The sequence below is a fragment of the Alosa alosa genome, chromosome 12 (genome assembly GCF_017589495.1).
Source record: "Alosa alosa isolate M-15738 ecotype Scorff River chromosome 12, AALO_Geno_1.1, whole genome shotgun sequence".
Lineage (NCBI taxonomy): Eukaryota > Metazoa > Chordata > Actinopteri > Clupeiformes > Clupeidae > Alosa > Alosa alosa.
The window spans coordinates 19441314-19457087 of NC_063200.1; the positions used below are offsets into that span (position 1 = coordinate 19441314).

A 15774-nucleotide genomic window follows, 5' to 3' on the forward strand; every position below is an offset into this window, starting at 1 on the left:
CATAGAATGCCTGGTCATAAGTATAAAAGCAAAATCACTGTTATGGAGAAGCAATATTTAGTATGAAAGGTGGTGGTGTGGCCACCCGGTAAATGTTATAATAAATGCAAAATGGTCACAAATGAATGACAATGGAAAAATGACATGTGAAGGCTTTCTCATAACTATCCTCCTGTTAGTGAGATTGTTCTTGTCTGGTTTCTATCAGTAATATTTATTTTAATTAATTGTTTTTTATCATGCAGAATATTGAAGACATACCGGAAGCGAGAAATTGGGTAACGCAGAATATTGAACACACACAGGAAGCGAGAAATTGGGTAACTCAGAATATTGAAGACATGCAAGAAGCGAGAAATTGGGTAACGCAGCTGAAGAAACAGAACCTCTTCAAAGGTGAAGTCCATGTGCCACGCTTCCTTGCCATGGAAGACAGCGAGGCTGTACAGGCGCTCGAGAATTTTATTGTTAATGGTGACACCTTCAATACTGATGAAAAGCATGAAGTTATGGATCCTTTCATCTTTAACTTTGAGTATGTTGAGGACGTGGAATTGTTTTTTGAAAAAATTGGAAGTATGAATATTAAAGTCAATTATGGCTTGCTTAACCGTGTTTAACCGGCCATTGTGGCTTGTTTTGGCTATGTGTTTAATTTCTATGAAATGTCTTCAATAAAATTCTTCGAATTAATCTGCTGTCTTTTTGTTGTCACAAAGTGGATATGTAGCCTTATGTAGGCCTAATGGTGAAAATGCACTTAAAAGTCTGATGGGAATTATCCCAAGGATGGAAAGTCTTAGGGCAGATAGGCAGCCTGTCCAACACCTGGAATAATCTTTTCCCAAAATAGCATTAGATATATAATTTCCTGACGTTCCATGTCTGGAATAGACTTCATTAAAATGCTTATGGTATTCTTGAAATTCCATGAACCCGTGGGAACCCTGCTTTACTTTGAGGTCGGCAACGACAGCGGGTCTAGCAGCTCCGATGCAACCTAGGCCTACTTCTAGTTATCTTCGTGCATGGTTATTTTAATGAACGGACATTTCACCCTCTCCGTTTTCAAAAATAACATTGTGCACAAACTCGGTTTTCAGAGAAGTTTCCCCGTGTATATATGCCGTCAAGAGCATGCCAAACGTGTCGGTGGCAGTGTAAGGAAAAGCTCAATCCCACGTTAGCCAATCAGAATCCCGAATTTAGCAACAAATCACTTCCTATTTCTCTTTGTTCAAAAGCGTTCGCACAAACACGTAAAAATGAGTACCACCTTAATAGCACCATAGGGATGAACGGGACCGGTAGCAACATTTTTTTATGGATCCTTTAAGAAACAGCCCGCATGTTTAGTTTTTTTTTAAAACACTAAAAACTACAAACTTCCGGTATAGCCCCTCCCCCCCCACTTTGCACAAATAGGCTGACACCAGACATAATTTCACTGCATTTCTTACTTCCAGTAACTATATGCATGTGACAATAAACTTCCTTGTATCCTTGTAGCCATTCCCTCAAGTAAAGGAACAGAAGGCAACTTTGATACGTTTGTAACCTACTGCATTTGTGATGGAGGATATAAGAGGTAAACTGCACAAATTCTGACATTTAAGCATTAGTAGGCCTATTTGTTTTTTTTGTGTGTGTGTTTGTGTTGTTAAACACCTATTCGCGTTCAAGTAGGCAGAGTCGGTTGATGATGTCACGCAATGGGCGTGTCTGGTAGTAATTGACGTGCAACGTAGTGGGCGTGTCTGGTAGTATTGCAGGGCGTGTCTGGTAGTATTGCAGGACGCAGACAGATACTATTGAAATTTCCCAGTAAACCATAAATCCATGACTTTTCAATATCTTTTCAAAGTGATGATTTGGATGGAAAATCAACATAATATCAATGTCACCTTGCTATCTGGGAGCTTAACTTTGTATTTATGTGCAAAAAGAAAACAGAAAACCCCAACTGATTTTCCGCCATGTTTTTTCAAAATTTTCAAAAAGCTGACAAGTGAGGGAGGAGTCAGATTTATTACTGTGTTATGATTCGCAGCAAATTTTTATTACTGTAGTTTGACCATTTTTGACCATAATTCATAGCGAAACTACAGCAACATACTGTATTCACAAATACAGTACACATTTTTCTCAAAAACAGCAGTGATGCTGTGAAAATCACAGAATCTTGTTACAGTCCTTGGCCAGGGCTCACTTGTAAATGAGATATCTATCTCAATGTGATTTTCTTCCCTGGTTAAATAAAGGTATAAAAAAAAAAAAAAAAAAAAAAGAGATGGCGTCCTCTGTGCTCCTGTTCTGATGATGATGAATTCAATGAATAGATTTCTTCCTTTGTACTCGTTTCAACCACAATTTAAAAAAAACATTTGTACTGCAGACCTATGTCATCATTAACATTAATGTCAACTCGCAATTGAAAGTAAGAAAGGTAGAATAGTAATGATCAATAAGGTCTGCATTCAGGTATTGCCGTAACATGTTGCTTTGAAAACTCAAATTAGCTTTTTTTGCACATATATCTACCAAAATGAAGAGCAAAATCACACAATGAGTCAAAATATGTATGCCAACATCAAACACCATATATGTATCAGTAATAATAAGGTTTGGATTATTTTCTGGGCTCTTATGAGTGTTTTAACAAAAAAAGCCAATGGGTGGAATTTCCTTTTTTTTTTTCAAATCAGAGGTCAACTTTGAAGACCTGTACAGCCACAAAGCTACAAGATCAAACTTGCTATCATACCATTTCGTACTCCAGAGATATGTAGCTTTCAGAAAAATATAGTGAGAATTTGCCCCCCCAAGTGGTAGTGACGACCCCCTGTGGCTCATGGACTATATCTTATATTTTATTAACTGGCTGAACAGCGCAGGTGACCAGTACAACATAATTTCATGGAGTGCTGAAATGTACTCTATTTTTGACTATTTTTTTAACTGTGGAATTCAGTAAATATGTTTTGTGGTTGTAAACTTATTGCAGTATCATCATAACTATCCCACCTATGTGTGCATGGTTAAAATGGCAAAAGTGCAAAATAGTTTAAGCTACAGCACCAATATTTCTATCCATAGATGTAAATAATCAATTCTAACCAAAAAAAGTGTACCAGATTGATACATTTAAACGTTAAAATATACAACATTTTCTTAGGGGGTCTTCTGCCCCAGTGCAGATCTAGTGACGCCCCTGTTAGGAGCTGAGCACCCCTAAAGGTCTGATCCTAGAGTCGCCCCTGGTGCCTTGCCTTGCCATGCATACGCTACATGATGGGCTAGTTTGTGACATTTTGCTCAATGAGTGACATACATGGCTCTTTGCCCATCATTATTTTCTAATTCAGTGATCTGTAATACAAAAAAAAAATATCCCATTGGACTTTGAGAGAAAAAGACAAATAGCAATTTAATAACTAATGATGCAAATGCATTTATCAATAATGCGTGTCAGTATAACTAATAGGAGGCAGTTTATTATACGGTTCTTCAGAGTGCTGCATAATATTCCATTCACATAAATGGGCCTTTCCAACGCTCAAGGTCTAATAAATCTGTATAATTACCCTAGCTGATACACTACATTCAGTGGTGCCTTCAAACTACATGGAACATAATACAGTCTCTGTGACAAATATGACAGCATGGTGTTTCAACTATGGAGCTGCAGGCCGGTTGCACATATTTGGAGAGGCACCAATCAAAACACCATAATAGGCCAACATGGTTAGCCTAGAAGGTTAACAACTATTTATATAGTGTCACAAGGTTAAGGACGCACACAGAATAAATTATTGCTCCTGATGACTTGTGATACCTACTTTAAAGCGTCAATTTCTTTACCTTGATGTCTATGTTGTACTTTTGGTAATGCAGTGTGTCCAGGCATGAAGAGGGCGTACAAGAAATCTGTCACTGAACACCAGTCATAAAACTGCTGTGCATTTCACTTTTGGAATGCTGCCCTAAAATGTACTAGTTCTACCAGTGCCAAAACACTTGTGATACATGCCATTTATATGCATGAATGTGGGGTGGGCATAAATAGAGTACAGCATATTAACATCTGAAGGACATATTAATTACATGCCATTTATTTCAGGGAGCCTATAAATTAAAGAGGAACAACATTTAGTAAACTGATATTTACAAACCACATATATTTTAAAAACAGACAAGTCATTGGCCATAAAAGAAACACTGCATAGGTGAACAGACTTATGGGGCAGGCATTACCCTTTAATTAGATTATATGATAACAATTGCATTTGTATCACACTACTATCAAAGTATAGGCCTACTGTTTTATAGTATGTTGATAGAGAAAACATAATTATGGACAACATTGCTCAATGTGCCCTATACCATTAACTTCTTATTCCAGTTGCTTTTCTGTTCAGTTAAAAATAGCCACATAGTTTACCATAATGAGCATCTCCAGATATCAAATGTTTTTTAATATCAACTTTTTAAATCCTAATATATCCATAAATGAATTGGTTACAATGTACACAAAATAATTTAATAAATTGAGTCACAAAGACGGAACATAATTATGGCCCTCACTTTGGGGTGAGAAACCTCTTTTACTGTTGTTTGTGACAGGTTGAGATGATGTTTAAATAGATCCAAACACATCAATCAAACACACTTTGCCTTATTGGAACTCTGCTTAGTTGACAGAATATGGCCAATATAAGGAGGGCTGTGGAGGGCTGTGGAGAGCTGCAAAAGGCCAGGGGGAGTCAAGTGCACAGTAAGTCATACCCTGCTTTCACAGACACAGGCAGACAGGAGGCGGCTCCTCCTATTACAGAATGTGTCATGGCAGACTGCATCTCGAAGCATGGACTGCTAAAATTTTACATTACATTTATTTCTATAATAAAACATTGTTTTAACATTTTTAGATACTCAACTTAGGAAAATTCATCTGGTCTTGGGAGGAAAAGGTAAGGCACTACATCTGATTCATCATCTGATTTATCTGAACAGCTAAACGATTGAAACAAGCCTTCAAGTAAACTAAATATTTTATGAGGCATTTACTAATTATTGGTATGAACTATGACACAGGTGTAGCTCCATTCAACGCCTAATTTGTATAAACATATTTATCAGCAGATTGTGTCCTATATCCCTACACCATCAATTACCTGTGCCTAGTTATGATTCTCATATTCCGCCAAAGATCTTGAGAATGGAAGTTTATGTTTAAACATCCATACCAAGTCATTGATATCTTACTACTTTAAAAAGCTTCAACAGGGAAATGGGAACATTTGATAAGGCTCCATCATTGTCAATGCTCTTCTATAACGGATAGTTCCAGTCCTTGATTATGATTGTGCTGGATTTTACAACGGCATCGAACACGATTCAGAAAAAGTCTACAAAAATTAGAGAAGCTGCATCTTGGCGTTGCTTGGCAACCATTCAGCTACAGGAAATATATTTCTATAGCCTATATGTAGTAACCGTTTTAGAAAAGAAATAAGCCACTCAAATCCATAGGTTACACTGATTTTAGAACAGATAAGGGGGGTTTCAGGCGCTCTGCTTGTGTGTATTTCCTAACAACGCCCCTTAGCTGTTCTAAAATCAGTGTAACTTACGGCCTCTCGGGGCTTATTAACTTCAGTAGTTTGCATAGTGTGTTTTGGATATGTATGTATATTCAATGCGTGTATATAAGTATGATAGGGATGGGATTAGATTTTTAGGGATGGGATTAGATTTCAGGACAATAATGCAGTAAATAAATTGGTTCCATTATTATTTAGATATCAAAAGACTGTGTTGTATTTGACTTTTTAAAGATTTGTACAGTTTGAGTACCCTATGTGATTGATAAGCTCCATAAATGGAGGTCCGGCAAACAACTGTGGTTTTCCTTGTTTTGCCTCTTGATGACGATGACACTATATTTGCAGTGCTGTGTCTGTCTGTATCTGATTATGAAAAGCAGTTTATGTCGAAACTGTCTGCTCTTCATGTTTAATGCAGTAACCAGCAACCATGGGGGACGGTGAAATGGCGCAATATGGCCCAGCTGCCATTTACCTTCGTAAGCCTGAGAAGGAGAGAATTGAGGCCCAAACCAAGCCCTTTGATGCAAAGACTGCTTGCTATGTGGTTGACAAAGAGGACTTGTACGTCAAGGGTACAATAAAAAAGAGGGAAGGAGGCAAAGTTGTTGTTGAAACGCTTGAAACCAAGGAGGTAATTTAGCAAGGGAGTTAAATTGTTCTGATGATAAAATTACATTATCACAGAAAGTTTCTTGAATACATCCCTTTGAAAGCTGTTTTCTACATTGGTTTTAGGAAAGGACAGTGAAGGAAGACGAAGTCTTCCCTTTAAATCCTCCCAAATACGACAAAATTGAGGACATGGCCATGATGACCCACCTCAATGAAGCCTCCGTCTTGTATAACCTCAAAGAGCGTTATGCAGCATGGATGATCTACGTAAGCATTACACTTTTGATCAAATTAAAAAAATAAAATAAAAAATTGAAAGCTGAAAAAACAATCTTATTTATTTCTTCATTCTAGACCTACTCTGGACTTTTCTGTGTCACTGTGAACCCCTACAAGTGGCTCCCCGTATACGATCAAGCAGTGGTGAATGCCTACAGAGGCAAGAAGCGTGTGGAGGCCCCACCCCACATCTTCTCTGTCTCTGACAACGCATTTCAGTTCATGCTTCAAGGTATGCTTTCTGTTTTTAAAGCCAACACTGAATGATATTGATACATTATACTGTATATTTGATTCTTTTATATAAAATAAACCATTAATGTAAATCTCTATTTTGCCCCAAAGACAGGGAGAATCAGTCTGTCCTGATCACGTAAGTGTCAATACATCCCTTAAAACTTTTTACAGTTTTAATAGAGGGCTAAATCTTTGCATCATATTCTATGTATTCTTCTGGTACACTTTGTAATTGTGGTATAGAAAATTGCAATATGTTCTGTTTAATACAGTGGAGAATCTGGTGCTGGCAAGACTGTAAATACCAAGCGTGTCATCCAGTACTTTGCAACAATTGCAGTGTCTGGTGGCAAGAAGTCAGAGCCACCAGCCAGCAGTGGAAAAATTAAGGTATAGGACCCCTTGCATATTTATAGGCTAATTATCACATAGCAACACAGACATGAACTTCAGTAACAATATATTTATTGACATGCAGGGCTCTCTTGAAGACCAGATCATTGCCGCCAACCCACTGCTGGAAGCTTATGGTAATGCCAAGACTGTGAGGAATGACAACTCTTCACGTTTCGTAAGTTTAGTTTCTCATCTAATGTCTAACGTGATTTTCTTTTTTTCGTTTTCAGATAAAATCAACTTCTTTGGGTTTTCCTTTTAACTCAAACGTATCATGTAATTCGTTTTATATCTATTAGAATCTCTTTTAAAAAACATTTAATGATTTCTACTTAAACCTCTACACTATCATCGTGTGCTTTCTGTATTAGTAAAAGCAGCTTTTATTGTTACTCTTAGGTCTATTTCTAAATATTTGAATATTTATTGAATACTTGAATACCTGCTTTAGTTAAAAGTATGTGCTAAATTAATACATGTTATGTCAAAATGTAATCTCAAACAGGGAAAATTCATCAGAATTCACTTTGGCACTTCTGGAAAACTGGCTAGTGCTGATATTGAGACTTGTAAGTATAATTGTTCCAAGTAGAAATGCTCTTTTATTGCCTTAAATGTATCAAATTAAAATAAATCCTTTCCTATGTGAAAAGACCTGCTGGAGAAGTCTAGGGTGACATTCCAGCTTCCTGATGAGAGAGGCTACCATATCTTCTTCCAGATGATGACCAACCACAAGCCTGAAATTATAGGTAAGGTTAATATTTTCACCAATTGTTCAAAAATCAATACATGTAATTCTGAATTTTTAAAATAATGTTTTGATCCTGACAGAAATGTCCCTCATCACATCCAACCCCTATGACTTCCCAATGTGCAGTCAGGGTCAGATCACTGTGGCGAGCATTAATGACAAAGAGGAGTTGGATGCCACAGATGTAAGTCTTCCAATAATGGGTTTTCCCCCCTTCAATTTCTTAAAGAAAGCTTTAAAATAATCAAATACTTTGTCATTACAGGATGCCATTGATATCCTGGGTTTCAGTAATGAGGAGAAATGCACCATTTACAAGCTGACTGGTGCTGTGCTCCATCATGGCAACATGAAATTCAAGCAGAAGCAGCGTGAGGAGCAGGCTGAGCCTGATGGCACTGAGGGTAGGTTACGACACTATACTGAATCAGTCAGTTCTAGTAATAACTACAAGGTAGTCTTATTCATTGAGAACATTTTATTATGTTAAGTTAAAGTTTAAAATTACTGATGTTTAGCAGACAAACTGGCATTGGCAGATTTGGAATTTAAACCCAGAATGGACCGCTGCTACACCACACCCAAAATTGATATACCATCATGTTATTCATATCGCCATGTGCATTCATTTGTATTCTAAATTTCCCTCAGGATTAGAAAAGTAATATACAAAACAGTGGTCACTCCGATATCTTCACATGTTTGTGATAGTATTTCAACCCACACCATCTTGGCCAAACTTTTTGATTTAGGGAGAGGAGATGGATGTGGACAAACTTGTTTCATATGCTGTCCCAAATGCTATAAATTTCACCAAATGCTACACTGTTGCCCTGTTTGTAGATGCTGACAAAGTCGCTTACCTCCTGGGCCTGAACTCTGCTGACATGCTGAAGGCTCTGTGCTACCCAAGAGTGAAAGTCGGAAATGAGTTTGTCACCAAGGGTCAGACTGTGCCACAGGTATTAAAGGATTAAAATCCTATGAAATTACCTGCTTTTATCGTGTAAGCATTTTACTTTTTGGTCTGAATATAGCATGACCATGGCTTTGATATTCTATTTCAGGTCAATAACGCAGTGTCGGCCTTGTCCAAGTCCATCTATGAAAGGATGTTCTTGTGGATGGTCATCCGTATCAACCAGATGTTGGACACTAAACAGCCAAGGCAGTTCTTTATCGGTGTGCTGGATATTGCTGGCTTTGAGATTTTCGATGTGAGGATAATTTCACATATTTTTTCAAACAAAGAACAATGTAATATAATTTAAATTGGGGACATTCATATTCCATTTTTCCAATCACAGTTCAACAGTATGGAGCAGCTGTGCATCAACTTCACAAATGAGAAACTGCAACAGTTCTTCAATCACCACATGTTCGTTCTGGAGCAAGAGGAGTACAAGAAAGAGGGCATTGTTTGGGAGTTCATTGACTTTGGCATGGACTTGGCCGCTTGCATTGAGCTTATAGAAAAGGTTTGTTTTAATCAAAATGATGAAGAACTAGATTCATATTATTTCATAATGACTTCTTTTAAAACCACAAATATTTTTTAACAGCCTATGGGTATCTTTGCCATCCTTGAAGAGGAGTGCATGTTCCCCAAGGCCTCTGACACCACTTTCAAGAACAAGTTGTATGATCAACATCTTGGCAAGACTAAGGCTTTCGAGAAGCCCAAGCCTGCCAAAGGCAAGGCTGAGGCCCACTTCTCCCTCGTGCACTATGCCGGCACTGTGGACTACAATGTTGCTGGGTGGCTGGACAAGAACAAGGATCCACTGAACGATTCTGTTGTGCAGTTGTACCAGAAGTCGGGAGTTAAACTCCTGCCTGTCTTGTACCCACCTGTTGTTGAGGGTAACAAAAAGCTGTATAAAAGCTAATACAGGAATATCCAGTCTATAGATTTTCTATGCATGTAACTCAGCTGTCGAATTTTTCACTTGTCTGTATGTCAACAGAGGCTGGTGGCGCTAAGAAGGGTGGTAAGAAGAAGGGTGGCTCCATGCAAACAGTGTCATCACAGTTCAGGGTATGTATATTAAACCAATAACAAACACATCAATCATCCTAAAGAAAGGTGAGGGGATGTTTTAATAGCTTTCTTATCTCAACAGGAGAACTTGGGCAAACTGATGACCAACTTGAGAAGCACCCATCCCCACTTTGTGCGTTGTCTGATTCCAAATGAAATTAAGAAACCAGGTAGAAAACTTAGCTGATATTATACATTTCATTGTTCTAACTTAATTTCCCTTGAAAAATACACATATCTCTATATTAACAGGTCTCATGCAGAACTTCCTGGTTATCCACCAGCTCAGGTGCAATGGTGTGCTTGAGGGTATCAGAATCTGCAGAAAGGGTTTCCCAAGCAGAATCCTATATGGTGATTTCAAGCAGAGGTGAACTGAGAAAGCCAATGATGTATTACACATATTCAATACTGCATTTATAGAGGAGAAAAGTAATAATGTATATGTACATGTATTTATTCTGTCCAGATACAAAGTGCTGAATGCCAGTGTGATCCCTGATGGTCAATTCATTGATAACAAGAAGGCTTCTGAGAAGCTCTTGGGATCCATTGATGTTGATCACACCCAGTACATGTTTGGACACACTAAGGTAGATATGTTTCATGCAATTTATAATCACGAGTACAGACAAGAGCTAAGCTTTTTCTACATCAAGTTCATGCTGATATTTTCCTTCTTGTCTCTCAGGTGTTCTTCAAAGCTGGCCTGCTGGGTACCCTTGAGGAGATGCGAGATGAGAAACTGGCTTCCCTGGTCACAATGACTCAGGCTCTCTGCCGTGCATACCTGATGAGGAGGGAGTTTGTGAAGATGATGGAAAGGAGGCAATTTACTTTTTATATATTATTATTTTTTTTAGGGCTCAAAAGTCTTAAAGATGTGTATAGTTTGAATTGTCTCACTTGTATAGTCCTATTTCACTTGCTACCCATTTCATGTAGTCATGGTTTAATATAGAAGGCTTAAAGATAAGAATCACCACCTTACTTTTACAGAGAGGCTATCTACACCATCCAGTACAATATACGCTCATTCATGAATGTCAAGACCTGGCCATGGATGAAGGTTTACTACAAGATCAAGCCCCTACTGAAGAGTGCTGAAACTGAGAAGGAGCTGGCCACCCTGAAGGAGGAGCATGACAAACTTAAAGATGTCCATGCAAAGGTTGAGGCCAAGAAGAAGGAGCTCGAGGAGAAGATGGTGGCTTTGGTGCAAGAGAGGAACGACCTGGCACTGCAAGTGGCATCTGTAAGTGTATATATTGTACCATTTTATGTTCACAATCATACCACTACCCAGTCTCGGCATTGTGTTTTCAATACAAATCAGATGTCATGCTTCTATCTTATATTTACAATAGGGAAATGAGGGTCTCAATGATGCTGAGGAGAGGTGTGAGGGTCTCATCAAAAGTAAGATCCAGCTCGAGGCCAAGCTCAAAGAGACAACCGAGAGACTGGAGGATGAAGAGGAAATCAATGCTGAGCTGACTGCCAAGAAGAGGAAACTAGAGGATGAGTGCTCTGAGCTGAAGAAGGACATTGATGATCTGGAGCTGACTTTGGCCAAAGTGGAGAAAGAGAAACATGCCACCGAGAACAAGGTTGGGATTTCTAAAGAGCAGATCAGGTGTGTTGTAAATAAAATATCATAGTTGCACTGTTTACTAATTCAAAACTATCTATGTGCAGGTCAAGAACCTAACTGAAGAGATGGCCTCTCAGGATGAGTCCATTGCTAAGCTAACAAAGGAGAAGAAAGCCCTACAAGAGGCCCATCAGCAGACTCTTGATGATCTTCAGGCAGAGGAAGACAAAGTCAACACTCTGACCAAATCCAAGACTAAGCTTGAACAGCAAGTGGATGATGTAAGTTCTTAACCAACAGGAGCTTACAAAGAAATTTACATTTGATACATTTTCCCACATGCTCACCTCAAACTTCAAATTGGCAGCTTGAGGGTTCCCTGGAGCAAGAAAAGAAGCTCCGTATGGATCTTGAGAGAACTAAAAGAAAGCTTGAAGGTGACCTGAAGCTGGCCCAGGAGAACATCATGGATCTGGAGAACGACAAGCAACAGTCTGAGGAGAAGCTGAAGAAGTAATGCATATTCCACTGAGCAACACTATTTATGCAAACCTTTAATCAAAATACAACTAAACACTTTTGTGTAAGCATTTATTGACATTTATTTTACTTTACTGTGACATAGGAAGGACTTTGAAACAAGCCAACTTCTTAGCAAGATTGAGGATGAACAATCACTGGGTGCTCAGCTGCAGAAGAAGATCAAGGAGCTTCAGGTTTAATTATTCTCTACTTGAGTCAAAATCTGAGCTTTTTTGCAATTTTCTGTCTTACCAATATTCTTGTTATCAATAGGCACGCATTGAGGAACTGGAGGAAGAGATTGAGGCTGAGCGTGCAGCTCGTGCCAAGGTTGAGAAACAGAGAGCTGATCTCTCCAGGGAACTTGAGGAGATCAGTGAGAGGCTTGAGGAGGCTGGTGGTGCCACTGCTGCTCAAATTGAGATGAACAAGAAGCGTGAGGCTGAGTTCCAGAAGCTGCGTCGTGACCTTGAGGAGTCCACCCTGCAGCATGAAGCCACTGCTGCAGCTCTCCGCAAGAAGCAGGCCGACAGTGTGGCTGAGCTGGGGGAGCAGATTGACAACCTTCAGCGTGTCAAGCAGAAGCTTGAGAAGGAGAAGAGTGAATACAAGATGGAAATTGATGATCTCGCCAGCAATATGGAGGCTGTTGCTAAAGCTAAGGTTGATGAGATGTTTACCCTCATGTTATATTTTAAACAAAACAACTTACAATAAACTTTGTGCTACTAATGGGCATTTTCATAAACAGGGAAATCTGGAGAAGATGTGCCGCACCCTTGAGGACCAACTTAGTGAAACCAAGGCCAAGAGTGATGAGGGTGCCCGTCAGGTCAATGACCTCAGTGCTCAGAGAGCAAGACTTCAGACTGAAAATGGTGAGCTTGGCCGCCAGGTTGAGGAGAAAGATGCTCTTGTGTCTCAGCTGACCAGGAGCAAACAGGCCTTCACTCAACAAATTGAGGAGCTGAAGAGACTGAATGAGGAGGAGGTCAAGGTACTGAAACCTATACACAAAGAGAAGAAATTGGATTACATAGAATCAGAATCAGCTTTATTGGCCAGGTTTAAATACACATTATGTGAAAGGCTTTAACACTCTCACTTGTTAACACATAGGCCAAGAATGCCCTGGCCCATGCTGTTCAGTCTGCACGCCATGACTGCGACCTCCTGAGGGAGCAGTTTGAGGAAGAGCAGGAGGCTAAAGCTGAACTGCAGCGTGGCATGTCCAAGGCCAACAGCGAGGTTGCTCAGTGGAGGACCAAGTATGAAACTGATGCCATCCAGCGCACTGAGGAGCTTGAGGAGTCCAAGTATGTGCTAAAGATGCAAAAAAACTGAATTTGGATGTTAATTAAAGCCTTGGATTTTCTTGAGGAAAACCCATAATGTCCCACTGACATCAATCTATTGGAATTTTCAGAAAAAAGCTTGCTCAGCGTCTGCAGGAGGCTGAGGAGCAAATCGAGGCTGTCAACTCCAAGTGTGCCTCTCTGGATAAGACCAAGCAGAGACTCCAGGGTGAGGTTGAGGACCTCATGATTGATGTGGAGAGAGCCAATGGTCTAGCTGCCAATCTTGACAAGAAGCAAAGAAACTTTGACAAGGTAATGCCTCCAAAACATTGAAATGTGGAATGTATGTGAAAACTGAATAAATATAAGCCTCACAACAAAAACTGTTTCTAAAAGGTCCTGGCAGAATGGAAGCAGAAGTACGAGGAGGGTCAGGCAGAGTTGGAGGGTGCTCAGAAAGAGGCTCGTTCTCTCAGCACTGAGCTGTTCAAGATGAAGAACTCCTATGAGGAGTCTCTTGACCACCTGGAGACCCTGAAGAGGGAGAACAAGAATTTGCAACGTGAGTCAAAATCAACCCAATCCATATCTCAATCAAAAAATATTTTTTAAACATCCACATAATATTGTTTACTGTAATATCCTGTAACATGCATATTTGCAGAGGAGATCTCGGGACCTGACTGAGCAGCTTGGTGAGACTGGAAAGAGCATCCATGAGCTGGAGAAGGCCAAGAAGACTGTAGAAACTGAAAAGTCTGAGATCCAGACAGCCCTGGAGGAGGCTGAGGTAGAAATTCAGGCGGGCTTTTCTACACATTAATAAACTGAAATGATGATGTTATATAATGTTTTAATTTTTAAAAATTCTTCATTTTCTTTGTTTAGGGAACTCTCGAGCATGAGGAGTCCAAGATTCTTTCGTGTCCAACTTTGAACTCAACCAGGTCAAGGGTGAGGGTTGACAGGAAACTTGCAGAAAAGGATGAGGAGATGGAGCAGATCAAGAGGAACAGCCAGAGGGTGATTGACTCCCATGCAGAGCACTCTGGACTCTGAGGTCAGGAGCAGGAATGATGCCCTGAGAATCAAGAAGAAGATGGAGGGGAGACCTCAATGAGATGGAATTCAGCTGAGCCATGCTAACCGGCCAGGCTGCTGAGTCCCAGAAACAACTGAGAAATGTACAAGGTCAACTCAAGGTCAGTTATAGAATGAAGTAGTACAGGGTACTATGTGATCTCATCTAACCGCCATCACTATCCATTTGACAAGTATCTCCATAAAACACCCGAGCTATCTATTGGTAGCATGACATCTCTTTTTGTCATTCCATGTTTTCCTATTAGGATGCTCAACTGCATCTTGATGATGCTGTCAGAGGACAGGAAGACATGAAGGAGCAGGCTGCCATGGTGGGCGCAGGAACACCCTGATGGTGGCTGAGATTGAGGAGCTCAGAGCTGCCCTGGAGCAGACAGAGAGAGGGCATAAAGTGGCTGAACAGGAGTTAGTTGATGCCAGTGAGGTGTTGGCCTTTTGCACTCCTCAGGTGGACATATATTTTTTACCTCACATAAAATAATTATTTCCATCGTTTCCACAGTACTTTCAAAAGATTCATCATTTAACATTTAACAAATTTTTTCTGAATATTTAGAACACAAGTCTGATTAACACCAAGAAGAAGCTTGAGGCTGACCTGGTTCAGGTCAAAGTGAGGTTGATGACATCGTCAGGAGGCTAAATGCTGAGGATAAGGCCAAAAGCTATCACTGATGTAAGTAGTGATATATTTTTTATGAATTCATCCCTAACATATTAAATATGTGAACATTGGGATATGTTTTCATGCTACCTTCCATGAACAATCATGCAGATCATCTAGGCTGCCATGATGGCAGAGGAGCTGAAGAAGGAGCAGGACACCAGTTCTCATCTGGAAGGATGAAGAAGAACCTGGAGGTCACTGTGAAGGATCTGCAGCACCGCCTGGATGAGGCTGAGAATCTGGCCATGAAGGGTGGCAGAAACAACTCAGAAACTGGAATCCAGGGTGAGTGGCTAAACCTGGGTGAGATGAAAATTGTATTCAGAATGTAATGAATAAAATGAAGGCAAGTGTCTGAAATGAAAATGTTGCTCATGTAAAAGGTTCGTGAGCTGGAAGGTGAGGTTGAGAATGAACAACGACGTGGTGTTGATGCTGTCAAGGGTGTCATAAAATCACGAGGAGGAGGAGGTAAAAGGAACTCACCTACCAGGTACAAACTTTTGTTTAACCACTATTGAAATAGATAGATAGATAGATAGATAGATAGATACTTTATTGATCCCCAGGGGAAATTCAAGGAAATACATTTAACTTGAGGAGGAATTACAACAATTGACAGATTGTTTTCTTTTCAGACTGAGGGGACAAGAAGAATGTC

The 15774-nt window shown here is 39.7% G+C and overlaps 1 protein-coding gene across 1 annotated transcript in view; it reads left to right on the top strand.

Annotated features, from left to right (window-relative positions):
- Positions 1-4742: 4742 nt before the first annotated feature.
- LOC125304481 (myosin heavy chain, fast skeletal muscle-like) overlaps positions 4743-15774 on the top strand; it is a 16661-nt gene continuing 5629 nt past the window's right edge. The window contains exons 1-32 of the mRNA XM_048258796.1: positions 4743-4774; positions 4929-4970; positions 6025-6240; positions 6345-6488; positions 6576-6732; positions 6846-6873; positions 7010-7127; positions 7216-7308; positions 7639-7702; positions 7787-7885; positions 7968-8071; positions 8153-8291; positions 8731-8849; positions 8955-9104; positions 9195-9365; positions 9450-9750; positions 9855-9925; positions 10011-10098; positions 10181-10298; positions 10398-10521; positions 10620-10756; positions 10928-11183; positions 11296-11538; positions 11627-11803; positions 11890-12035; positions 12148-12238; positions 12318-12707; positions 12796-13041; positions 13164-13360; positions 13471-13654; positions 13739-13908; positions 14012-14132. Coding sequence (XP_048114753.1) covers positions 6037-6240; positions 6345-6488; positions 6576-6732; positions 6846-6873; positions 7010-7127; positions 7216-7308; positions 7639-7702; positions 7787-7885; positions 7968-8071; positions 8153-8291; positions 8731-8849; positions 8955-9104; positions 9195-9365; positions 9450-9750; positions 9855-9925; positions 10011-10098; positions 10181-10298; positions 10398-10521; positions 10620-10756; positions 10928-11183; positions 11296-11538; positions 11627-11803; positions 11890-12035; positions 12148-12238; positions 12318-12707; positions 12796-13041; positions 13164-13360; positions 13471-13654; positions 13739-13908; positions 14012-14132 — 4650 coding nt within the window. The 5' untranslated portion in view covers positions 4743-4774; positions 4929-4970; positions 6025-6036. The remainder of the gene's footprint in view (positions 4775-4928; positions 4971-6024; positions 6241-6344; positions 6489-6575; positions 6733-6845; positions 6874-7009; positions 7128-7215; positions 7309-7638; positions 7703-7786; positions 7886-7967; positions 8072-8152; positions 8292-8730; positions 8850-8954; positions 9105-9194; positions 9366-9449; positions 9751-9854; positions 9926-10010; positions 10099-10180; positions 10299-10397; positions 10522-10619; positions 10757-10927; positions 11184-11295; positions 11539-11626; positions 11804-11889; positions 12036-12147; positions 12239-12317; positions 12708-12795; positions 13042-13163; positions 13361-13470; positions 13655-13738; positions 13909-14011; positions 14133-15774) is intronic.